At 44.8% G+C, this 26,120-nt stretch overlaps 1 protein-coding gene across 4 annotated transcripts in view; it reads right to left on the minus strand.

Annotated features, from left to right (window-relative positions):
• The window catches only part of GRIA1 (glutamate ionotropic receptor AMPA type subunit 1), a gene marked incomplete at its 5' end in the record, with an annotated part of 121,018 nt that extends 107,440 nt beyond the window's left edge, over positions 1-13,578 (minus strand). For all 4 annotated transcript variants that reach the window (XM_082063445.1, XM_082063444.1, XM_082063442.1 and 1 more), the window contains 2 exons: positions 11,240-11,377; positions 13,497-13,578. In XM_082063445.1, the coding sequence (XP_081919571.1) occupies positions 11,240-11,377; positions 13,497-13,578 (220 nt within the window). The remainder of the gene's footprint in view (positions 1-11,239; positions 11,378-13,496) is intronic.
• Positions 13,579-26,120: the final 12,542 nt, after the last annotated feature.

Below are 26,120 nucleotides of genomic sequence, written 5' to 3' on the forward strand. Positions count from 1 at the left end.
AGCAGGTACCAATTGTGGGTGTGATACTGTATGTGGTAGACTTAACCTGCCAGGCCTTGCATATACAGATTTCATACAAGGGGGCTGGAATAACCTTTTAACCCTCCGTCAGTATTTTGGGCCCAGAGAACAAAGCAAAAAACCCTCATTTCTCTTAAGGAATTTTTCAGAGCAGGGATGCTCTCAGACTTTTCAGAGGAAAGAGCACATCCTACTGCACATCCCTGGGCAGTGGTAATCACAGACTGCTCCAGCTAAAGCTGGGAAAAAGAAATCCCAATGAGGAAGGCAATTTCTTCCCAAAGACGGACTCGTTACTGGCCTCCAGGCGCCAACTCTTAAAGCAAATTCTTTCAATCTCACACAGCATCTTTAAGAAATGATAGATTGCACTGGATGAGAAGAAACTGTCTGCTCCGTGATAATAAATGAGTTATTAGCAAAGGTAGCAGACTCCCAGATTCATTTGTGATCCAAAGGGCTTACAGCTGCTTCCCATTTTCACAATGCCAAAACCACAGAACACACAGACAAGGAAGGGATAGGAAGGCAGCCTCGTGTGCCTGTCTGCTTGCTGCTCTCCCGTGGCTAAATGGAGACTGTCAAGTGCGATTTCCTTTTGATGGAGCCTTTTTTTAAAATGTAAATTTGCTGTTGTTGAAAGTGAAGTATTCGCTGTATTGGCTGCAGGCAAGGATAGCCAGAAAAAACGCTGCAAAACTCACCCCTGCACGCTACACCTCTGCAGCAACTCTTGCAACTCTGGACACAAACCATCTTGTAGCCCAAGTGCCCGCAGTCCCACAACAAGGCACCTCACTCCTCCAGTCCCCACTCAGCTCAATTAACACAGACAGTGCTGAGACAAACACACCTTTGCCAAAGGCTCCCACAGTCCCATCAGAGGATGCTGCTCATCTTGACCCCGATTCTCTCCACCCTCAGGCTCAAAAACAGGAAACCTGAATGCACATCCTTACCAAACCCCTCTGAGATCCCTGTCAAATGGCCAGCAAAATTCAGGACCAGGCCACAGTGGGATTCAGAGTATCCCAGGGATTTTCAGGCATGTTTTGACCCAGGTTTTTGAGTGTGATTTGGCTAAGTTGCTAAAGGGTGCTACTTTAGAAATTACTTATTTTTAAATCCAGACCACTTTTGGTTTTTTAGTTTTTTTTTTTTTTCAAAAAAGCTCATGAGATGGTTCTAGTGCCACAAAGGGCTTTGCTGTACTCTTCCCATTAGAGCTAGTGGGTATTGCTCAGTCAAATCCCCAGATGCTATTTTGAAAACACTACAGTTAGCATCTGTAGGCATTCCTTCCCTGATGATACCCACTCTATGATCCCCTGGAGCCGACTCCTAGCAAAAGGCAGTATCAGCCAGGAGCAGCACATCGACAGAAACAGGGAGAAAGATCTGCTTAAAGACAGCAAAAGCAAACACAGGCACCATTGTCAGATAACTGCAAACACTACTGCCAGCAGTGCACCCAGGACAAGGGAGAAATTAAAGAGGCCAAGAGGATGAGAGCATGTCTCAGGACAACAGCATGGCCCTGCCCTTGAGGGGCCACTGCAGTCCTCTGCCAAAATAAAGGTGAATCTGAGAAGAGCAGTTTCTATGCCGTGTACCTTTGTTTTCTTCACTTCTTAGCAATACAACAGAATAGCACAACTGAAAACTGCCTGTTTGCAACATGATGTCTGTTTTTATCAAAGCCTTTACAGGCTGCTTACCAAGGAGAGCAAGAAAATGTTTGGTACCAGTGAATTATCACTTTCAGAGTATTGAAGAATTAGCAGAAGGACACAATACAGCTGCCGACACTCTGGGGTAGGATTCATCTCACCTACCTCTGAAGGTCTCACAGTAAGCTGTCTAAGGCAAGCTAATCACCTTGGTTTCCCATATAGAACAGGGAGATAAGCAGGCACCTCTGGATAGCAATTCCATCCTAAGATGGTTGTCTGAAACAGTTCAAAAGGATTGCTTACAGTAGCGCTCTCTGATGATTACAGACATAACTTTCATGAGTAGCTTAAGATGAGGTCAACTAATTCTTAGCCAGAAAAGTGAGAGGGGACACATTCCCTTCTTAATGCTGTAAGGACTGAGGACCTGCTGGTTAAAGATGCTGCTAACTCATGTAGGCAGTGACAGAGCACAAGCACCCTGTGCCAAACTTGGACGTGGTTCTTCCCTCTCTTTTTCCACAGCCATCTGGCAAAGCATAACTGACATGATAAGCACACAATTTGGTTGCTTTACCTGGTGCTTCACAAAGGAAGTAAAAGTTTAATTAGGGGACAGTGCATTCAGCATTTGTACTGAGGACACATGTAAAGTCCCCAAGCAAAGAAGTTTAGGAACAGTCTCTTGGCTCACAGCTACTCTCTGAGAGGATGTGTGTTGGTTTTCCCACTTCAGAGTTAGGACAGGCTGAGAGACTGAGTTAATTCTGATTAAGTCCATGAAATGCACTCAGCTCTGCCTTTGCTTGGGGTGGACCAGGGACAGCTGCTGTGCCCAACTGTTTTCCTGGGACAGTGATCTGGAAACGACATTGCTGCACAGGCTGTACTCACTTCCCTGTCCTTGCCTGCAACAGCACTGTCCCCTCAGCCCCTTCCCCCACTGCAGACATATGTGGTTTGGCGTTCTATTACTTCCTTCAGTAGTTCATTAAAGGCATTAATCACCTTCTGCACGAAGGCATTTCTCCTGAACTCCCTACAGGCCAGGCCTCTTTCTCAGCTGCAGCTCCGCTGGCTGCCCATCCCTTTGCGGACACAGCGCTGGAGCCCCAGACCTGGCCCCTTTTCCCCTGATCTGGTCCCTGCTGCACACAGATCAGGCGGTCAACCCCCAAGCCTCCCCTGCCATGTATACTCTGACACGAACCTCCTTTCCAGCAAACATTCACCGTATCGTAGTCTACATCTAAGTGTTTGTTGTCTTCCCTGGCCAAACGGACCCATCTCAGGACCAACACACAGCCAGCCGCTCATGTGCATCATGCAGTAAGCCATACATAAACAGGACACACCATGCAATAAGTATCCTGTGCAAGGCTGGAAAAGCACCATGGCATGTTGGGACTGTCACAGCAGCAGCAAGAGGTCTGCCGGCTGTGTTAGACATGCTGGCAGTTTGCAATAATCTACCCCATGCAGGGGATTCCCTGCTCTCAGCACTGAGGTTTGACTCCAGGGCAGTTGCACCAAGCACAAGGGATGCCAGGAGCCCACTGAGCTATGGTGCTTGCCAGGTGGGAGACACCAGCAGGCTCCAGCTCAAATTCAGGCAAAAGGGGGAAGAGCCCTCCGAAAGCAAAACCTCCTGTGGCTTAGGTAAGGGCTGAAAAGAGACAACTTCAGCTACAGCATGTCCATGGCCCCTCTAGAGCTGCTGCCTGTCCCCTTTCCCACACTGGATCTCCTGACTCAGTATTTCTTCTCCATCCATGTGTGCTCTCTGTTGAACTTCACTCTCCTGTGCTCTCCACACAAGCTCCCTCACCTGCTGGTAATTTGTTTCTGCTGCTCACCTGCCAGAACAGCAACAACATCCTCCTTCTCATGGATGGCACTGAATCAGGTGTGATTGCCGCATGGAAAAAAAAGTAACAAGGCTCAGGGCTCTCAAGGGATTATTGGCAGGTCAGTGGGAGAAAAACCATATCTGAATCAGTGTAGTCACTGGTATCTTGCTCATTGAAGCTTACTGCTCATAAAAGTCATAGAAAAGCATTTGGAAGAGCAGGAAGGTGAGAAATAGCCCGCCCTTTCACATGAGACCCTTCCATCCTGCATCCAGATTACCCACAGCTTAGATACAGCTTCTGTATCTCTCAGCCTTTTATCTCCCTCCCATTTCATCTCTATTAGAAGAACCTTGCTTATTAAATCAAATTCAAGACTCCTATAGCATATAGAGATGCACACACATATGCTATATCCACAAGAATCCTGACATCAGTTGTATGTTACATCTATCTTAAACATCAGTTGTTTTCTTTTGTACTCCTCTGTGCTGTCAAAAACAAATAAAATCAAAGAATGAAAAGACCCTCTTGAAGAAGCCAAGATATGGCAAGTTGTAGCTGTTACTCGCCTCTTCATTGCCTCTCACTGCTACTTCCTCAAGGGATCAGTCAGTTCTGCGATGCACATGCACATCTCCTCCCAAACTGCAACCCTGGATGAGGATTGGCAAGGGTTGGTTCACTTAAAATAGGGAAAATATCTGATATACATTAATAAAAACTATAACATAGCTGGAGATTTTGTTTGTTATTTTGTGGTGTTGTGGTGCGTTTTTTTGTTTGTTTTCTGTAGTTGTTGTTGAGGTTATTTGGTTTTTGTGGGTTTTTTTGTTTGTTTGTTTTTGTTGGTTGGGGTTTTGGTTTGTTTTGGTTTTGTTCTTTTTTTGTTTAAGAATGCCCCAGAGGAACAAGTGGGTCCGGCTGCTAAAGGACAGCATGAGAAAATCAACTAGAGACTTGTTACTTTGTAGGTTAATGAGTGATCAGTTCAGCAGGTGAGCGGGGAACAGTTTCTGCCAGATGGCATGCTGTTATTATTCTAATCATTCGGTATTATTTTGAAATGTTTTTTCTGTCAGGATGATGGTGGATTGCTAAAGGCTCTGTTCGGCGCTTCTTCTGCATCTTGCCTAATATTTGACTTACTCAGGAATCCTTGTAAGCTCCGCAAAGAACATCCCACACTGTACCAGACAGCCCTTTTCACGGTGAAAATTACCCTGTTTCAGTGCTACATAACTAAGAGCAGAGAAACAAAACTTCATCTCTTTTTAAAACAATGCAGTTGAAATAAATGCATCTTTGTCTTCAGACTTGTGTTAATACCTCACCCCAGAGAATTTGGATCTGCAGAATATTAAAGTCTCCCTGACTTATTGCCTCTTTAAGGAGCATGTTGATTCTGTGTTTGCTCTGAGCTCCACATGTTACTGAAGCTAACTGGTACTGTTTCCATTTCTACTGGCAGAGAGCTGTTGCCTTTGGGGCCCTAACCCTATTAAGGGAAATGTAAACATATATCTAAAATTCCCACTAGAGCTTCAGAAAGGAGCAGCGAGCTTTCCCACGCTGCCTTCCTTGCAGCCCCATGAATGTTTCCACTCTCACCTTGCTAATATGCCAAAAAATAAAGCCCATGTGTTTCTGGCTTAGTAGGATCCTTACCGCACGAAAAAGCTTTATTTTTAGAGAAGAAAGGATAAGCTGCGAGTGAAAACTGTGACTGTCACACAATGGACAGGTCTGGCCTCTGCTGCTCATTGCGTTTCAAATCCCTTCTCTGCCTGCTGCAGAGCCCAAATTTTACCTCACTGTATTTTTTGCTTGTCACCAATGAGTATTTGGGATCCTTTCCAGGTGAGCAGATAGATTTGCAGGTATGAAAATCCCCTTATTCCTCCTCTGATGTTTCCTAATTGTGTCATATCACCTTTTCTCTCCAGGCACCACTCCCTAAGCCTACAATAAAAAAAATTATAAAAACAGTCACACAAAGAATAAGTGCCCGCACACCCTTTGGAGATAAACTGACACCCAGAGCTAGGGGAAACCCTTCCTACAGGCACTGCCAGCCTCTCAGCCTCACTGGCCCATGTTCACCTGAGGTTTTCCATGCCCAGATCCATGATGGTAGACAGACAACCTGCCCTGTCCGGGCAGCTGTAGCAGAGAAAAATGTCTCAGCACTCGTGTTTTAAATGTTTTCTTGGCGAAAGCATATGGGACAAGCTCCCACCTTCAGTGGTGGCTGCAAATGTGGAGCACCCAGCGCCTACCCCAGACCCCTGCAGAAACCTTGGACACAGGGGGCTGGTGTCACCCCTAGGACCCGCTCCCTCCCATTCAGCAGGATTTCACCCATTAGCACCCTCCTTGGGGCTGGACCTGCCTCTGTAAGGTGCTGGCATCTCACTGAACAAATGTGCACTTACTAGAAAGCTACAGCCCATCTCTGCCAGAAACTGAGCATCCTCCACCTCAATTTGATCTAACGTGAATTGATCCTCTGTGATTCATCTGCCTGCATCACATCTTTTCCTCTTACAAAATCTAAGGAGATGTGCTTCCTTGTACTACCTATGTTGTACTAATCAGATTGCATCTGATCATTAAATCCGTTTTTCTGTTGGCTTAGCTCACATTAAATAGTCATAGTGAGCATCCTGAGCCCTGCAGGGGAAAGAAAAAATCCCAGAGCATTTACATGAAATTTCTGACACTGCAAAAATAAAAAGTCTTCCAACACCACAGCAACTACATACTATTACAAGGCTGGGCTTATTTAGACTGTGGAAGTTTAATTATAAAAGATTGCATTTTAATTGATTGCTGCTAGAATAATTACAGCAACACCTTTCCAAGAAATGGCGACCATCATATGTTTGTCAACAAAGAAGCTTCCTTTAAATTCAACACGCAATAATTGTTTAATTAAGCCAAATTTAGATCCTCATTTGAGAACATTCAAATGTTTGCCTATTCCTTCCCGTCTCTGAGAAGTAATTTAAGAGATAAAAAGCAATCTCCAAAAATACTTTATCTATATACATAAGCATCCAAGAACAAGAAATACTTCATTTCATAGCTGATCTGGATCTAAGCTTGCTGCTATTGATAAGAACATAAGAACAGAGTGAGTGATCACTACAAATCCCTCTCTAATTGGTGCTGGGAGGCCTTCATAAAATATGAACAGACTCCAAACTACATATTCATTTTCTAATATGCAGAACAGATTCAACTGTTGATATTCTAGCAGCACCCACAGCCCGTACTCAGTATGAGGACCCCACGGTAACTGTACCTGTGCACACATGGAAGGAGATGGATACGAAAATTCATTGGTTTTCAGCCTCCTTACAAGTTTTCTTGCAGTCACAAAATCCTGCTGCTGTCCTGTGCAGACCTCTGTGTTTTAGGTGCACTCTCTATTTCTGTGTGTCCTGACTGTCCCTTTCTCAGTAGCCCAACACCTAAGCACGCAAAAGCCGACCACTGCATCAGCAACATTACAGGGTTCAGTGCTGAACGGAGGTTTTTTTAAATCGCTGGTCATCCCTGCAAAGTGGCCTGGGTTTTGCAAGGACAGTTTTATGAAGCCGGTGAGTCACCTTCTGCAAGTCCCGCTCAACAGGACATGTACACGTACCTCGGGGAAGTCTGTGTTCCCTGCCAGGAACATCTGTCCCTGAGCCATTGTCTTTCCTGGGCAGCGAGAGGAACCACTGTCTGCCCGATGCTGCTGGGGCTCACCCGGGGACTCCAGCCAGAAGCCTAAAGCAGGAGTCTGCACCACAAATTAAATAAAGCTATGGAGCTGTAGCTGAAACAACTCATATACCCCAAGGAGCTGGGCTACACACAGGGTGGGGATGCGCGTTACATGTGCACAAACAGAGGCTGAGGTGAAGAACAAGAGAAAACCATTCCCAGCATTGGTTGACTCAATTAAGCAGCCTCTTATCTCTTTGCTGCCAACAGGACACAGTGCTCATGTCCTCTGCAGACCTCGCAGGGCAAGAATTTGCAGCACTCTCCTAAGCTTCAGACCTCCTGCATCCTTCTCATCTGGTACAGAGCTTCCCTCTTCCTGCACCTGCAGCATCAACCCTGCGCACTCAGGCACAGCGAAACCCAGCAAGGCAGAGTTCACCGGCGACTGTGTTGGGGACGTAAAGCTCTTTTCTAAACATGGATGAAGACTGAACCTGTGAACGTGGCTTTAAAGCTCATCAGAAGGGTTTTGCTTGGCTATTATAAGTGACTAGGCAAACCTTTCAGCTACGCCACACCATCATTTCACCCTTTACAGTCACCTGGCACTGCTGCATGCTTCTGCTGAAGGAGGGACTCTAAATTCACATTCCCCCCAAACAATTGCCTTCGTCTGCAAAGAAACAGCACAAAAATATAAAGTCTCCTAACCTTTAGTTAAGAACCCTCAATGCAGCAGGTGTATATTTCCATACTGGTAAGCCACACCACACACTGAGCTGCAAACAGAGCCTGGTCATTACCATCTATTCTGTGGTATGGAAGCTATTCAGGAAGATATTTCAGTTATTGAAATGTGCTCATGTTTCAGCAATGCAGCAACATTAGCATCAACCACACACATGAAATACGAGGTTACCATACACTGTATCTATTACTTATTTTTGTTTTCTTAATGATTACTGTTTGCTTAAAATCATAATTACTGATGTGTTATGCACAGGGACCACAGAACCTGTAGATCAATGCTGCCCCACACAATCACTCTGTAATGATAAGAAGTCCACAAATGGAAGTGTCAGAAATGCGAAAGTTATTGCTGGGCTGTCACAGAGGCAGCCCAGTGACAACAGCAGCCTCCTGATATTTTACAGATTTATCACTTTCATGGGTATTATTGTTACCAATTTACGATCATCACTAGCACATCATTAACAGCTCCCTATCACTGTCACCTCTGCACAAATGGGTGCATCTCGTACTGTAAATTCACCCACTGTCATGCCAAAGCTTGCTCATCCTAACTGGCATGCAGATCTATGTCAGGCAGAGGTAGACAGTGTCACAGCTGATGCTAAAATACATTTTGCATACAATCTCCTTAGACAAGGTGCTGTCATTTTGCTGCAGTTCATCCTGCCACTTAAGCATCGCCCCCCACAAGCTGCCCAAGAAGGTTTTTTGCTTCTGCTGTCACCACTGATTCTTAATATATATTCTGTATTTTGAATGATGCTGCTTCAGGCACTTGCCATAAGGGCTACATTTACCATATGAGGCCAGATCCCAGCACAAGGTAGGACTTGCCATGGGGCCAGGCCTATTAGTTGTCCCCAGATGTCCTGTTGGAGACTCTGGTAGAGGCAGCACCAGGTTTACAGGGTCCGAACACCCTTGACTTAGCCATCCGAGAAACAGGTAACGCCAATGACAAGGAAACACTCTGTTCTCTATCTCCATGGGAACAAAACCCGGTGTTTTTAACTGGAAGCATGGCCAGTCTTTCTCAGAAGATAAGGACCACTGCGTGGGCAGAGTTTTTATTCTCTGTAAATAAACAGATCTTTCTGCTGATATCTAGTCCTGGCAATTTGGAATTTGCTAGAAAATAAGGAAGGAGATAATTCCTGGCAAAACTTTCACACCAGCCCTAGAGTACTAAAAGCAGGGCATTGTGTTTTGTTTCAGTGGGGTTTATTTTGGCTTTTTCTTTTGTTTTATTTGGGTTTGTTTGTTTCCCCTCGGGTACCTGGAATAACACCGCCTTTTGTATTTACAAAACAAATATTGCCCTTCCATAAGAGGGAAGAACTCAGGAAGTTTTTAATTACAAGAAAAGAAAAATGAGGACAAGTGAAGTTGGACTGTGCAGAGTGCTCTGCTGGTCTGATCTAGGACAGTGTGCCCTACATAGAGCTCAAATATAACATCCTTTGGGAGGCTGCCTTGCTTCCATTCAGCTTTTGTGAGACCACCCGTGCCCCCGTGGTACTAATGACAGATTTCTGAAGCATAACTAGTATCATGATCTTGCTATCAACATTAATGTTGTAAACAAAACCATTAGCAGCAGGCGTCGAGAGGGAGGGAAAACTATGTGCAGATGGAGAATTTATTCTAGTGAAATTCTAGTTTCTGCTTTCTTCCTGTGACCAGCACTGAAACAGCTTGTCCCCAGCCACAGTCAGCAACTCTACCCCAGGTGGGTGATGCTTTTCCTTTATAGGTACAAGGTCTGTATTTTTTTTTTCCTATTTGTCTAGTTTTCCCACCAAGGAAGTGCCATTGGACTGAGCTGAAATAGTTGCTTTTCCTCGATGGAAACCTTGTAGTTGGCAAATAGAGGGATATTAAGGAAAACAGAAAAACTTTACGCATGTCATTAGATGCTCCAGTGAAAGCATGGCCAGATTATTACTTCTCTCCTGTGTCACACTGGCCAGCAAATTCCTGCAATGTTGTATTTGCAAACCTTCCAAGAGAAGTAATCATAACTTTTTTTTCCTCTTCGAAGAGCCTTATTAATTCTCCTCCTGTACATTCCCGAGTTCTTTTTGCAGGAAAGCATTTTTCCCTTTTGTGTATTTCTTAGCAAAGAGAACAGTTTGTGTCCACCTCTACCCCACTCTCCACATGACTAAACTGCAGAGAGGATGTTTCGGTGAATCAAAAGGATACTACTGACATGAGCCATCAACCATCCAAAAGGCTCCACGAAGGGAAAGGCTCCTCCAGTTCCTCCTGACAGTCTTCATACACACACACCAGCTCAGAGAATGAAAGCGGCGTCTGACACCAGGTTGAACTGAGAAATTCTTGGTGCATCACACCCCGGCAGCGCGAGCCCCTCGTGCGCAGCACCGCGCCACTCGCTCCCAAGGAAGCAAATGCTGCGACATCCCCTACCACAACCACAGGGCTGTGTTATGGGTTTTGTTTTCCCCTGGTTCCCTCCTGGAGAACATCCCTGGTTGCTGCTGCATTACCTGGCAAGCCAGATTTTTTCTTTCCCAACTATATCATATAACAAGAACAGCACAGCTCATGTGCTGTGCTGTAGGAAGGTACAAATACACCCTAGGATTGACTCTGTAGTGCAAATTCAATCTTTAAAACTCATTTTTAGAGCAAATTATTTCACTGGTTCTCAAAACCAGAACTCTTATCTCTTAGCAATTATTAGGCATGCCACTTATTTGGGATCTGGACTCCACTTGCACCAAGCTGCTATTTTCTACTAGGTCTGTCTTAAATTACAAGGACAGATGGCTAAACTGGGGCTAGAGAAGAAGTTGTTCACACTAAACAGAGACTTCTGTGCACCCTGTGGGTGGAAAGGGGTGTCTCTGTTGTACATCACAGCTATAGGAAATACGGGAATGAAAAACCTCAACATGAGTCTGGCAGAGGTTAGAGAAACAAGAGGGAAGGAATTGTTGGGGGGTTTATATCACTTCAGAAGCAATGAAAGAGAAAAAGCACAACATGCTGAATAACCACAACACTACCTAACCCTATGTCTCAGCACAAACCAAAATGATTCAGAAATCCTTCACCCATGTATTCAGGGTTGTCTTACATAGACTTGAAAGGAGTTACACGTTTGGAGCAGATGTTCCGTATTTCAGACACAAAAAGATACCAGGCAGGAATCACGAAACCAAAGTAAGAGAGAGCATGGCAAACACTGCTACTTACAGGTGTATGTCATTTCAAAGCTGTCGCTAATGTTCACAATGTCAATCTGGGGAAGGAGCTTAGGGGGTTCCGTGAGCTGAGACAACGCAAACCTAAAAGCCGCATGTTCCTGGGACTGTTGATTAGGAAATAACCCCCCTGGAGAGAAAAACAGAACAAGAAGAAATGTCTTAAGCACACCTGTATTAGCAACCTCTTCAGTCCAAATTATTCCTGTGAGCAGAGGCTACAGCTCCCCAGCCCAGAGAATACCTCTAACACTCCAAAACACTCCAGCACACAAGACCTGAGGGTTTCATGCCCACTGCCGATACAGCGGGAGCAGGAAACCTTTCCAGCCTGTGCATTCTGTAATGCCTGGATCACATACAGGGGCCCTTATGCATCCCTGGGCCGGCAGCCTGCGGGGTCTGGATGAGCCACGAGGTTTGAAAGCTCAACCTCCTCACCCCCGATAACTTTAAGGAAAGGAAATGGAATCACTGCCAATATAACCTTTGTAAAGGAGGAATGAGTCTGTCTTCCTCCTCCTCTCACTTGCAGTTAGGCTCAGTTTAAAACCCTGCTGACTATGGAAGGGTTTGTTCCAGAAGGGGTACAGAGGTTTCCCCACAATATAGGACTCCAGGGTGCTGGGCAGACTGGCACAGCACTGGGTCGACGGGGACAGGGCTGCTAGGGTCAGAGTAACTTACAACTTGTGGCCAAACAACTGCTGCTACTGAAGTTCATTGCATGGAAAACCCTAAATTTAACAGGTGACAGTGGCCAAACTCAAAGAGGGCAAGAAATCAAAAGTTTGGCCTTCAAAGGGATTCATCTGAGCAGAAGCACAGGCAAGCCCAGAAACAGAGGATTATATAAATGATAGGAACCAGGACCAGACTGGACCCAGCCTCAGAGCCTTTCTTTTCTGCTCCCCAACCCCTTTCTGCTTGGAACAAAGCGCTATGATAACCCGGCCCTAGGAAAAGTTTCCTGCTGCTCCCCCAGCAGGAAACTTGGCTTGCGGCAGATCCCCCTACAGCCTCCAGAAAAATATTATATTCAGACTGTCTAGTAATCTACACGCATTTAAAGGCAGCACAGTTATTGGCATTTTATGAGTAGGGAAACAAAGGATTCTGCAAGAATGAAGAATTAAAGAAGCAGAAAGTATCAGTTCCCGTCCTCCAGGGCAGATGGCTTGGGGAAGAAACAAATGTGCAAGGACCTGCTATCAACGGCACTTTGCACGTTTTTAGAATAGAGGGCATCTCCTTGTTGTATGGAAAAGGGCTATTTGTGCGTTAATATCCCCCTCCCCCATTCCTCCCACCTCCCAGCCTAATCATGGTTGTCAGAGGAATAGGATGCTAGTAGCTGAGTTCAGCTATTACATGTGTTTGTTGAAAGGGAAAAAAATCTGGGATGTTGCACAAATTTGGGGTAAAGAGGAGGCAGGAAGGGAGGGAGACAGGGACGCAGCATCAACAGCAATAAAAGCACCAATTGTGCAGCTGGACTTAGGCAGGAGTTGCCTGAACTTGGTGCATTTGCAATTGGTTGACATTGGAAAGAGAAGGGACGTGGGAAATAAAACCGGCATGCAAAGGAAGAGAATTTGGGACCTGGTTACAAATCACCATCCCTAAAGATCAATGGGAGAGTAATAATAAACCTGGGGAGGGAGGGAGAGGAGCACCGAGAAGTTGCAGGAAGGGAGAAATCAAACAGGCACTGCTGGTGCGCAGGGGAAGCGAGTAGCATGAAATGAAAAGAGACTTCAATGCAAAATCTTCCTCCAATAGCTCTGCCCTTATTCTTTAGCAACAACGACAGAGAGCGCCTGTTTGTTACCTCTCGTCCCAGTTACCTACAGATGAGAGCATCCTCACAAAAATGTATAATGCAACCACTGATTTTGCAAATGCAGCAACGCACAACAGCAGCCCAGGCATTTCATGGAGCAAGAAACAGATATTTTTTTCGTGCTTCCTCCATTTCAGAGGCACTTTTCTCCCTCTGTGTTGGTGTGTGTGCAGGCATTTATTCCCAATCTTCCCCTCCCCCAAAGCCAAATTGATACATCTCTGCTCTTGCAAAGCTGGTACCAACGAACAATTCCAGCCCTCACGGTTCACCCCCTCGCTCACACACACACACATTTTGTCTTTGCAAGCAAATGAATGGGTCAGTTTTCCCCCATCGCCCCCTCTCCACCCCTACCCACTTGCCGGGGAACAACACTCCAAACGGCCCCGGGGTCTGCACTCACCTATCTGGATATTGTTGGGGAAATTGGCCCCTAACACCGCCCCTAGGAAACTGGTGCAGAAGAAGGCAAAAATGTGCTGCATATTCCCTTTTGCATTGGCGAAAAAGAAGCCCAGTTCCAAGCATAGATTTGATTTTTCCCCCGCTCTGCTCTCTTTAGCTGCCTCTCTCGCCTCCCCTCCGCGGCGCCTTCAGGGCTGCGCGTCTCCCTCGCTCGGAATCCAGCGCCGAGTCTGCTGCTGAGCAGCGCTTGGCAGCAGGATTAACTGAGCCCCGGGAGAGAGAAAGAGAGCCCGCTCCTCATCCACATCCCTCCCCCGCCACACACAACACACACGCACACACACACACACCAGTCGCTTCCACCCAGCTCATTCGCCTTCTCCCAGTTGGAGCTCAAACAGCTGGGGGTATCGCATCCCCCCCCCGCCTCGCCCCGGCTGCTCCCCACGGGGGTCCCGGCTTGGGGTCTCTAAGGGCAATTCCCACCTACCCCTAAATTACCGGCTTTTCCCCTCAACTGCGCTTGGCAGGAGCTTGAAGGAACCTGTAAATCAGTAGGTGGCAAACTCCTCTAGAGAAAGGGCTTAAACTCCTCTGTCTCTGCTCCACCGCTTCCCAACCTGGGCTCTCACCCCTGGGTCCGGGAGGTGAACAGTTCAGCCGCTACAACCCGGCTCATTAGGATAACAAAGAGGGTCATATCCTGAAAACGTTGCTTGGAAGGAAAGATTTCAGAGCAACAGACCAGAGATACCAGAGGAGGAAAAAAGGAATTCTCCACCATCACCTTTCTTGTTGATTTTTTACTGACCGCTGTTAATCTATGAGGCATTTCACCCCTGAGCTTGATATAGAAGAATCTGTGCTCACCAGCACCATCAGATAAGGCAAGCTTCTGAAATTAGGGGTCTAGTTTAGCCTGGATCATTATAGGAGCTGTTCTGTGGCAGTTCTAGTGAGGCTGGAGCTTATTTGACCATAAGCAGCTTTGCTCAAAAACAAAACAACAACAACAAAAATCAATAAAAGTAATGACAATAAAAATCAGCTCCTAAGAACAACCTGGGATTTTGAAATATTTGAGGAAGAACTTCTGTGAACACAGAGCCACAGACATCTTAGAAAGGAGAGAAAATTCACCCATTCCCCTCTGAAACATAAAGTTCCAGATCAAACTTGAGGCCTCTTGTGCCAGAACCTGAATATACATGGCCAAGCACAGACATCCTGTCTTTTACCATTTTCAGACTGAATACACACAAGTGGTGAATAGCAGGAGAAAAAGAGAAAAGGGTGTTTGTGGCAGAGTTAGAAACAGGACTCGGATGCCCCATGTCCTGGTTTGGTGTAGGGTACCCTACCCTGGTCCCCACCCCTCATCTCCAAAAGCATGTAGTTGAATTGAAAGAGCAAAGAGTGGTGACCAGTGTTCCAAGGCCAGGAGTTGCTCCCACATGAAGAACAGTTGGACAGGCAAGGACTCTAAAAAGTGGGACAAGCAAAGTGTTTTGTGACCAAAGCCTACAAAATCTGCAGTAATACAGAGACATACCCTGTTGGACACAGGGCTCAGGTGTGACATAACTTTATGGTGCAGGGACATCACTACGCTTTTATCCTCAAGCCTTTTATGAACAGAACAGTCTTGAAAGCAGAGGTATAGCATCTTTTTGTTGGCAGGTCCCCTACTTCCTCTGAAAGAGATTTACCACAGGTTTTATTCCCCTTACAGCCCTTCCCTCCAGCTGCAGAGTCCTCAGGCAGAGCAGCATCATTCACAGTCATATGCAATCTCCACAGCCAAATGTGACAAAGACTGGGAAATCATCTCTGATGTGGCTATAGACACAGGCTCTGGGTAAATGAGAATGGACCATGATCCTTGTGCAGGCCTTCATTTTATCTCTGCAAATAAGAGTTCGGAATCTTTAACCTCTTCCCAGACATTTTTATGGATTTCACTGTGACTTACAGGATGACAAAATGCCTAAACACCCATATAAATGTCAGAGTGGGTTTAGGGTCTCAGCATTGTATGCTAATATGTTCAAGAAGTTCCTTTTCCCTAGGTTTCCTGTAGCATCAGAGAGGAGTTGAACTAATACCTGCAACTTCGTAGCCTCTTATGAGGACAGTACCTACAGTTACACTGCAAAAACAGATCACAGAGAACTTACAGCTTCCTTATAGCAAGCAATAAAAGATCCTTCTAGGACAGACTCCTATTTTCCCCAAGCCACCCTTTACCCAGGCAATAACTTTTGGTACCAGCAATTTCCGGTTCATTGGATTGATTGTTCGGGCACTCAGAAGTCAGTTACTGGTGGCCAAAAGATGTTCCTACCCTGTCTCACTGCCTGGGTGACCAGCATCCCAGAGTCATATTCAAGCAAAACAAATTTACATCTGCTGTTGATAGGTAGCACCTTCATCAGACTTCCATCTCTCTCCTTGTATAATTTAAGTAATACTGATTTGAGGCTAAAGTAACCTGCTGAGAGATTTTATGGGCCCCTGATTTCCATCCAGAATTTAATATAAACAGCTGCATCTGTAACCTGAAGAAAGGCACTGAAGGATAACCAGCACAACAGAAAGATGCTAGCATGTTTTCAAGACTCCCAAACAGCCTATCTGATAATAGTAATAGTAGCCATAACAATAAAATATTGTAATAGCTCACATAGAGCTTGCAGTCGCATTAATTACTAATGCTGCTTGTGTCTATAAACCTCTCAAAGTGCAGGTGGCTTAACAAGGAGAACCTCACCACAGCCTAACAAGATAAGTTGTAATAAGATCATTATTTTAAGATATTCATTTCCTTTTTCCCCTATAGATAACAGCATTTTATTCAGAGTTTGTTAGCACAAGGGTGTTAGGAATTAACTCCAGCTGCTCTGAAGGTTCTTTAAATCAACAAAGCAATATAGCTTATGAACTTTTGGCTAAACACCAAACTAAATATTGGGGAATTAATGAAACTCTTCAATGTCACAAGGGTGGACACAAGAGAAAGATCAATTCACTGGTCTTCTGAGAGAAGAGCCTAACTGAATTATAATATCTAGATTCTTCAATTGAGGGATTTTATTCCTCCTTTCAGATTTCAGAAACCAAAAATAATTCGATACAGCATATAAGCATATGGTACAATGCCATCTTAATCAGGAACAAATATAAATACCAGGGAGTGGAGTTCTGAAGACCTGTATTTTGTCTTAAAGGCCTTGTAAGACACAGGTGGGTCAAGCAGGCATCTCATTGTTAACAAAGAGCATCTAACAAGGTCTTGTGGGAGCAATCCATTCAATTGAGTGTAATGTATTAAGCAAACTAATGTATATTTTTTAAAAGGCTTTCCAATTTAAGGTAAGAAATGCTATAACAGTTATTAAAGAGTGTAGCTGGTTCATTTAAGATCTTTGCCAGGCATAAGAAAATGAATCTATCAGAGCTTCTACTCCCATTGTGCTCTGCCTGGAGCTGACCTCGCTGTACTGGGAGAGAACCTTTGTTCTCACCCATTTCTGCTCCAAAGTTTTGTACATCGGAGAATTTTGTCTCTGTGGAGGCTGTCTGCCACCTCTTTCCTCTGCTCTTCATGACACAAAGCTGTCCACACGAGCAGAATGATCTGCCTGCACTATTGGAGTTTTTGTTTCCAGGACAGGAAATAAGCTGTTGTTGCAGTAAATATATTTCTGTACCAGAAGCCTTGGAAAAACAAAGGACTCATTCACATGCAGAATTCTCCAGCCTTGAAAAATGAGGAAATCAACAGAACTCAGCATCCATCTGACCTCCCAGCAGAATTATTTCCCCCAATGCCCACTGTGTTTTACATGATGCTCCGGAATGTCTTTAAAGAGGCTATTGAAATACTACTATTTCTGAAACTCCTTTTCTTTTCTAGCTGGACAATCTCTATAGGAAGCTTTTGATAAAGAGCAAAATGTAATTATAGTGATTAATTTAAATAAACGCCAAACAACACAGGCTTTCTTACGGGTTTCACAGAGCCTCAGTATAAATGAATGCTAATGGAGCCACATGCATTTCCCTCCCTGCCTTGTTCACCTCAGTTTTGTTATTTTGGATAATGCACCTCTGAAGGAACGATCATAGTGCAGGTGTTGAGAGAACAGACTCCAGAAATACAAAATGAGGAAAATTTAGAAGCGAACAAAGAGGAAAACGGGTGTGACAGCTCCCTCCATTCACAGCACCGACATACCGGGAAGCGTGTGTGCCGATAGCCCTCGGCACACCTACACCCAGCAAACATATGCACAGTCACTGGTGCCACCCACACGAAGATGACACCGATAGACACAGTTAGGAGCGTGTACGTGTGCCGTACGTGCACACACACATGTGCTCGCAGGAGCAGGTGGCGCAGCTCAAGGGTGTTTCCTGGGATGTGGAGCCACTGTGGAGGGGCAGGAGTGGCTTTGCAGCCCATTGAACTTCTGGCGCGTTTTCTAAAGCAGGTTTTAGCCTGCACAGGGATTTTGGACCTGCAGCCAAGCTCTTCACTCATTCTTCCTCAGCAAATTCCTACTGAAGTAGAAACTATGGAACTTCAGCCTCTTTAGGGTCATTTCTGTGAGTCCCTACGTCATTTATTTTACATCAGAGACTTGCTCCAATCCTTTAAACTTGGAAGGTATTATTTACACCACTGAAAAAAAAAAATCACATCTACCAAATAATTTTTTGTAGAATTTCCTTTACAACAATAACAGCATTTGGCATCAGGCAGAAAAAAGATCTCCCCTCATCAATGAATCAGGCCTGAGGTGTCCGTGGCCCCCTCCTCTTTACACAGCAGAGGGAGTTGTCAAATGAAAAGCTGACATCCCAGAAGCAACTGAGAACTTAAAGGAAACACAAGCTTCATAATGTGCACTAAAATGAGATTGTGTGTGACAGGAGCAACACCTGAGATGACAATAACTCCAAGCAGGTCCTAACTGATGCCAAACATCTGGGGGCTGATAATTAAAGGTCACCAGATATTGTTTCTTAATTTACTGACAGCTGATCAGGGAAACCTGATGTAAACTGAAACTGGGGAATGTCAGCTTTTTCCACAAACTGTATAAGAACGTGCTTGTGTTGTCATCCTGATCGTTTTATTACCATATTTATAAGAAATGACTTCTTGCTTGCTGTGGGATAATTAAGTAAGTAAATGGACTGGAAGATAAACCCGTCAATCAGAGTGGCACTGAAAACATGGAGCACCCTTCATCTGGAAATTCATGAGCAGCAGCTGGCAAATGGATGCTGTGCTTGGGCTGGGAGCACCCACAGGGTATGATCAGTCTGGCGCGGTCCATGTGCTCCCCTGGGCTTCACTGCCACCCGGCGTGGATGGATGAGGAGCCTTCAGCACAAATGGGTCAGGGACTTTCCTGGCGTCAGGTAAGGATGTAACCTGCACACGCAGTCCAAGTTGAATTCAAGCATCAAACGCTACAAATTCAGATCTCTGCAGTTGTTGGTCCCACCATCTGGCTGGCCTGTTGATAATGGGTTTGCTTCCATCTGATGGGCTGAACATGCTCAGCTCAGGACAGTTCAGACAGACAGTGATGCAAACAGCCCTGCACGCATGAAAGCACTACAAATCTGATTAATCCTGACTGACCCCTTTACTGACTCCCCTGAAAGAAGACTTTGCCCTCTACAACCCCAAAAATGTTCTCTTCCTCATACAGGCAAGGCTTCTAGTACTTGTGGGGTTTTTTCCCCCTGGTGAATGGTTGATTTATAACTACTTATAGAAACGCTCTGTGCCCTAGTCTCAGTTTACATTCTTTGCTGAGTCATAAACATAAATCAGAGTTGTGGGTGGATCCCTGTTTGATATTAAAGCACCTTATGCTTCTCTAAGCCTCACCAGAGGAAGCAGAAATTACTGGTAATACATTAAAGTTACAGTAGGCCTACAGTTGTTTGAGAATATAATACCCCCAGATTATTGCCACAGATTGTGCTGTTGTGTCATTTTCTTGTTGAATAGAAAAACAAATAAGTATTAAAAAAATTGTTGAGAATTTATGGTAAGAGGATTATTTACTGCAAAAAGCCAGACACAGTGGATGCAACCTAAATCAGAAACTAGGGTTATCAATAGTTCAAGTCAAACATTTGTCTGTGTGACAAAGTTTTCATTCACTCAAAACTCCCAAAACATTGTGAATGCTCCGGATGAAATAAAATAACGATTGAGGTGATTATGCAGTTTAACATTGATATATGAATCAACCCTCATTTTTAATCCCTGGCATCAAACCCAAGACGCACAGAAAACAAATGTGAAATGAGGAAGATAAAAGGAGGCTGATTTAGGAAGGAAAAAAAACAAAAAAGCAACAGCAGCAGCAATTGCCACAATTCAAACAGCCTTGCAAAGATCCCATCATTACCATCTGGCTCAGCATTTCCCAGGCTGCTTTGCTAACACAATATAAACAGACATGTGGGCTGTGCTTTAGGGTGGCTGATCTTGGCCTTTCTAATAGTCAAAGGAATCAAAGCTTTGAACTGCAGTAGCTGAGTCAAGAAAAGAAGTATCAATTTCCAGTCCTTGCATCACGTCCCACTGTAGCCGGCTGCCTGCTACCAGCTGGGAAGGGGGAACTCTATGCACAAAAGAGCAAACCTAAAAAAGTCACCCAAATTGTCAGTGTCTTTCTGTCACTAGTTTCTGCAATCAATACAGATATTCACATCACTTCTCATTCCTTAATTGCTACCCATGCTTTATCTCAGAGAGAAATAGGAATGCCGTGCTGGATCGAATCACACAATCACGCAAAATCCCACCCTGTCTGTCTCGGTCTCGCTCATAGCGTGGTGTATCATGCATTAGTAGTATGTACATATTAAATGGATTGTATTTCAAAGGCAAATAACTGACTGGAGATAGACACCTGTGAGAAGTCTATAGGGAGAGGGTTTTTTTATTTCTACATGTGAACCCTGCAGAAATAACCTGGCCTCACTCAAAATACTGTCAGAAATAATGGTGATATGAAATAGCATTACACAATTTTATCTGAAAAAGCTTTTTCTTTAAATTCTTAATGGACCTGAAAGGAAAAGGCTTCTGATTTTAGTTTAAGAGAGGAATAAACTGAGACTTACAGAGTTTCCAAATAAACAGGAAACCAGAAACCCATCCATTCTTGGAAAAAGCACAGAGAAGGAACAGAAAGGTTTCACGATGGGACACAGAAAATCATTAGAGCTGGAAAGAGGAGACTGGCATCACTTTGCTGAGAGAAGAGATGAATGGGGGCTAAGGAACCCCATGTAGTCAGAGTACTGCCTGGCCTGGAGGCACTCACACACATCATGTGTGGCCTTGATCCCCTTCTATATCTCCTGCAATTGGAGGGGGAAGGGGACACATTCAGCAGCAGCTGCTCTCTGCAGTGCAATGGGCTGTGGCAGGGGAACTGCATTTTATGGACACTCAATGGCAAGGTCTTCAGCTGAGCTGTCATTGGTGGGCTGCTCTATTTGGACAAAGAGCTGTAAAGCTAAGTGGTTGGATAAGGATCTGTAGGTTATCTATAATTTGCCCGCTTCACCCTTTAGACACCACAGAAATGACAGAAAACTAAGGATATAATCTGAAACAAATGTCATCTTTAAAGAATCACACTGTTTTCCAGGCTGGAAGGGAGAGAGAAGAAAGATGATACGAGGCCTTAATACACTGTGTGTATCTGGAGGCGTCCCACATTTAGAGACTTTCTGTGCTCATTAAGATTTTTGCCCAAGACTTTCTGTACATCACAAGCACAGATCAGTGCTGTATTACAAACAGAAAGCTACACTTCCTTTGTACGCCCGACAACAGATCAAGACAGGAAGAACAGCACACAAACACTGTGTCACCCGCTGTACCACAAAGTTTGCAACCTGGTGTAACACCACCTGCCATTAGAGTGAGCGGGAATCAGATGAGAGCATATCATTAGTGAGCTCCATCCAGTACCCCCTCACTCCTCGCCCCCTCCCCCCCCCCCCAAAAAAAAAAAAATCAAATGAGAGTTTTCAGGAAGATGCAGCAATTGCTTTAGAACCCATGTACATCCAAGTATAATCGCTTCAGATACAGCCTAGGACTATCAGGCAGCCGCACTGAGTCATGTTACTCAAGGAACCCGATGCTACTATCAAGCTCTACAGAAACAGCACCATTCAACCTACAGCATCATTCCACCTTGCCCACAGAAAGCTTCAATCCTCCACCTACCAGTGGTCAGTGATTTAAGAAAACGTTCATTTCTCCCATCTGAGACATAAGCAGAGAAAAATTTGCCTAAAATCCCAAAACCTGCAGGTAGGCTGGGGCTGAAATCCACAGGACATCTCACTGTGCTGCAGGAACTAAAGGAACGTCCCCAAGCATGAGAGTCTCTTGTACTTGTCACAGCCCCTGCTTCCCCTGCCCACGTCTTGTAGGAAAGCCCCCAAGAGCTATTGCCATCTGTAGCAGCATGATGGCAAGTGGTACACTGCCTAAAACAACACAGGGAACCACAGACATTTGGAATCGATTCAGGTGAACATGGTGCTGCTTTGTAAAATGAATAATATGCCACTGATTGATTTGTGAGACTCACTGCTAACAGAGCACTGTTTTCTTCTGGACACTGTGCAACCAGCCCTAGCGACAAAAAGGCAGGTTTCCATCTGCTCAGATTTTGCTTTCATGCTACAACTCCAGAGCTGAGAGAGTAAAGAGGGGCAAAGTGCAATGCAAAGACCTGGTGACCTAATTCATTAACTACAGGCTGCTTTAAGCTATATGACTGTGCTGTACTGTGTACATTTGATGTGCTCACATCTCTCCTCCTCATTCCTGCCAAGAAACAGAAGATATTTAGACTTCCTATCTATTGTAATGGTATCATATTTATTTATAAATGTTCATTTTTGAAATAAAAGGAAGGAGAAGATGACTGCCCTGCATTTCAACTCCTTGCCCAGGGCTTGTGCTGCAGCCTCATGAGTTTAGCTAGCCCCTTCTTCTGAGTCCTCCGGATGGTGAGCCACAGGTGCCTGGAGAGCTATCCCTCTCCAGCTGCATCCGCAAAGCTGTCCTGCCTCCTCCAGCTTTTGCAGTGAAGCATTTTCCCCCAAGAGTTGTGATTATGAAATGTCACCGTGGAAACAGTTGGAATATAATATGTGCTTGCTCGCTCTCCCCCCACCCTTCCTCCCCTCCCACCAGCCTCCTCACTTTCTGAAGCTGTGTTTGCTGTACAAGAAAAACCCTTCTTGCTCCCCTCCTCCCCCCAAACCTGCAAAGGGGAGTCTCTGTGCCTCACAGTTACCGTGACAAAAACAGATGCCTCAAAAAAATATCCCTATTCATTAACAGCTCCCTGGTACCTTAAAGCTAAACCTACAAAACAACTGGCTGTTGCTGCAGTTACCAGGACTTCCCGCCTTCCTCTGCCAAATAATACCACTTCTGTAAAATGGCATTATAAAAAGGCTTTAAGCCAGTAGGAACCTGGTCTGCTCTTGCTATAACTGTGAACTCAAGAAAGTCTCTAAAGCAAAGCATAATTCCCCATCACAGGTCTACACTGTCCTCTTAGCACTGCTGTCCCTTTCCCATTAGTGTTATCATGAAAGCATAACGCAGACACACATCTTGGTTTTCTTTCTCATGTCCTGCTACCCAGAGACAGATCTTTAGATGATGAGTTCTTTGTGCTCTGCTTATGTTAATAAAGCACAAGTTTCCCCTCATCATGATTTCTTCCACACTTCTCATCAGCACCACAAAACAGAGCTGTTCACCTGGGAGCAGAAAGGTCAGCTCACTTTGGATCTGACACATGGTATCTTGTAGCTCCTGGAATATAATCAGCTCATATTTATTTTGTATGACTGCAGCACTATAAAAGAGCGGGGGCTGTTCCAGAGAAATCATCAGTTTCTTGTAAGAATGTGCAAGCAAACCCCAGGGAAAATTTGAGCTCAAGGGACTGGTACTGAACAGGCCTCTCTCTCTGGCAGAAAATGCTGTTGTAGTTCTCAAAATCACATGGGGATTTAGATGCCCATTGGTATTTGTTAATTTTAATTAATGAGAATCACACATAAAGATCCCCCAGGCAGTTTCTAAAATGTCAGGCAACAGGACTTTGAGGGTGCACAGATCAATCCATTCAGTGGGACTCTCGCCCATCCACTAGTCATTAGAAATGGTCCAACGATACTCTCTGCAGTTGTGTGTGCATGTATGACAGGACAACACAGGGAACCATTTAATTCCCTGATTCTCAAGAAGCCTTGAGGAAGCCTTCCACAGCAAGGTTCACACACACATTGTTTCCCCCTGTAGCTCCCCAGACATCCTTGTGCAAGCTGCAAGGTGGTACTGTCAAGGGTAAGACAGAAAAAGTGACTTCTGCCTTGGAAAAGATGGGAAACCCAGGCAGGAGCTCCACTCATTGCTGGCTTGAAGGAAGGCAAGGGAACATGCCTTGATGACTTGACCAGTTGGAGTATATGACCCATTCCATGCACAACAAGGCCTTTAAGATAACTGTAAGAGATGCCTGTTGGAAGTGCAAGTCCCAAGAGATCTCCAAGGCTGATGCTTTGCAGTCAAATGCTCAGTTTCTATTTTTCTGCACTGTGGCAACTTGTGAGCAGCATGGAGAAGGTGATGCAGCTGTGATCACAGAGAAGGTGCTTCCTGTTCCGTAAGCAAGCCACAGCCCTCTGAGGAAGTGGCTTGCAGTTGCTGTTGTCCTCATTACTATCTCACCAGCAGCCTGGTGCACAGAGCAGTATGAGCTAGTCTGACAGCATTTTACAATAAAATTGGCTCAAGATCTAAAAAGAAATAGGTTTCTTGGGTGGCATACAGCAGTATTTGCACTCTGAACACATTCCTTCGATGGCTTTGCTCCTTTAATGACAATCCAGAAACAGGCACAGGAAATCCCTGAAATACGCTAATGGACACCCCTCCTACCCAGGTCTCCAAATAAGCAATTTAAATTGGCAGCGTCTCTCATCAGAATTGTTAATGCTCCACCATGCCACAGCCTCCCATAACTCCTAGGCTCACCAGGTGGAGAAGAATTACAAAGACTCTCAATTTAAATACCACTTCTATTTCTGACATGCTTTCAATTATCTGCAAAGGCAACCTGTCGCTCACATCCCATCACCCTCTTCACTGATCCCTGCACTGATAACATCACTTTGCAGCCAAACCCCTTTCACCTGGGGAGGTGCACAAAGATGAGCCGTTGTCTCAAGATCAGGCTGTGCTGCAAAGTTGTGGTAGCAGCAATGATGGAAATGGAGCCCCAAAGTTCATGACCACAGGCCAACGTGTTGCTACCAAAAGGGCCCCCCCAGCATCTGGAAATAACAAAATCACTCATGCCTTTCCTTCATTTGGCTTATCTCAGTCTAGGGCTGCAGCGGCAATAGGAAGAACTAGAGAGCAAAGAGCTCAGTGGCAGCAAACAATGCTCATCCTTTCACCTGCCACTATGGGCAGAGCCACTGCAAGGCTATCAAGTGGGTCAAAGCCAGCTTCATTGCCCCACAAAGTATTTTCACATGTCCAGTGCCTCTTTTGGAGAGGAATTCAGGATATCTGCTATTTTAACTGTAACTAGGATTTGGATTTCTCACCTAAGTGACTACAAAAAAAATCACTGTCCTCAATTACTAGACTCAATTCTTCAACATCAAAGCAGCGTAGGTGATAAGGGAAACAGTTCCATTCATACCTGGGCACCAGTTAATTACTAGGCACTCAGATGAGCCTGTAGCTTTAGGCAAGGTGAGTTAGGAGTGGGAGGATGAACTGCCTGTTAATCTTATGGTCATACTTAAGTCTGTCCATCAAAACAGGGCACCCTACTCGTTCCTATCTACTTCCACCCACAGTTTTCCTGTCTCAAGAGGCAAGTTGAGATACGGTACTTGTGTATTAGGGTGTACTCACTGACTAACCTCACTGCTTCAAACTTCAACTTCCAAAAAATACTGTTTTGTTCATTTCTTCCCCCCCACCCCCCGACCCCAGATTACCAGAAGCACAAAGCATGTCTGCACAAAATACAGTATCCTGGGTTCAGTACAGACAACTGTATCCAAACAACTTGACAATCTACATAGAGTAAAAAGAGAATTTCAGAGAGTAATCTGCACAAGGACATACATCAGCTTATTGTGGAAAAAATAAATCACAAATCTGCTTGTTTCCAACCTACAGCACTAATTTCACTCACAAGGCTCCTTATCCCACCCCAAAGTGTCTTTAAAACTAACAAAGTTTAATATCCTGTGAGTCTCCATCTGCACTGTGTGCACAGGAAAGTGCTGCAAGACCTAAAACATGACATTTTTATATAGCTGATAAAAGAATAAAGATGTCTTTGACAGAAAATTGCAACCTTCCATTGAAAAATCCTCTCAGAAAATTGGCATTTTCTGCCTGTCTGCATTTGATAGAAAATTTTCTTCTAGTGCTTTCTTTGTATAGGTTTGGAAATCTGAAAACCCTTTGGAAAAAAAGAGATGTGGGTCTAGGAGCAGAGGGGTGTTCAGCTTA

Source organism: Streptopelia decaocto, assembly GCF_964273445.1.
Source record: "Streptopelia decaocto genome assembly, chromosome: 12".
NCBI lineage: Eukaryota > Metazoa > Chordata > Aves > Columbiformes > Columbidae > Streptopelia > Streptopelia decaocto.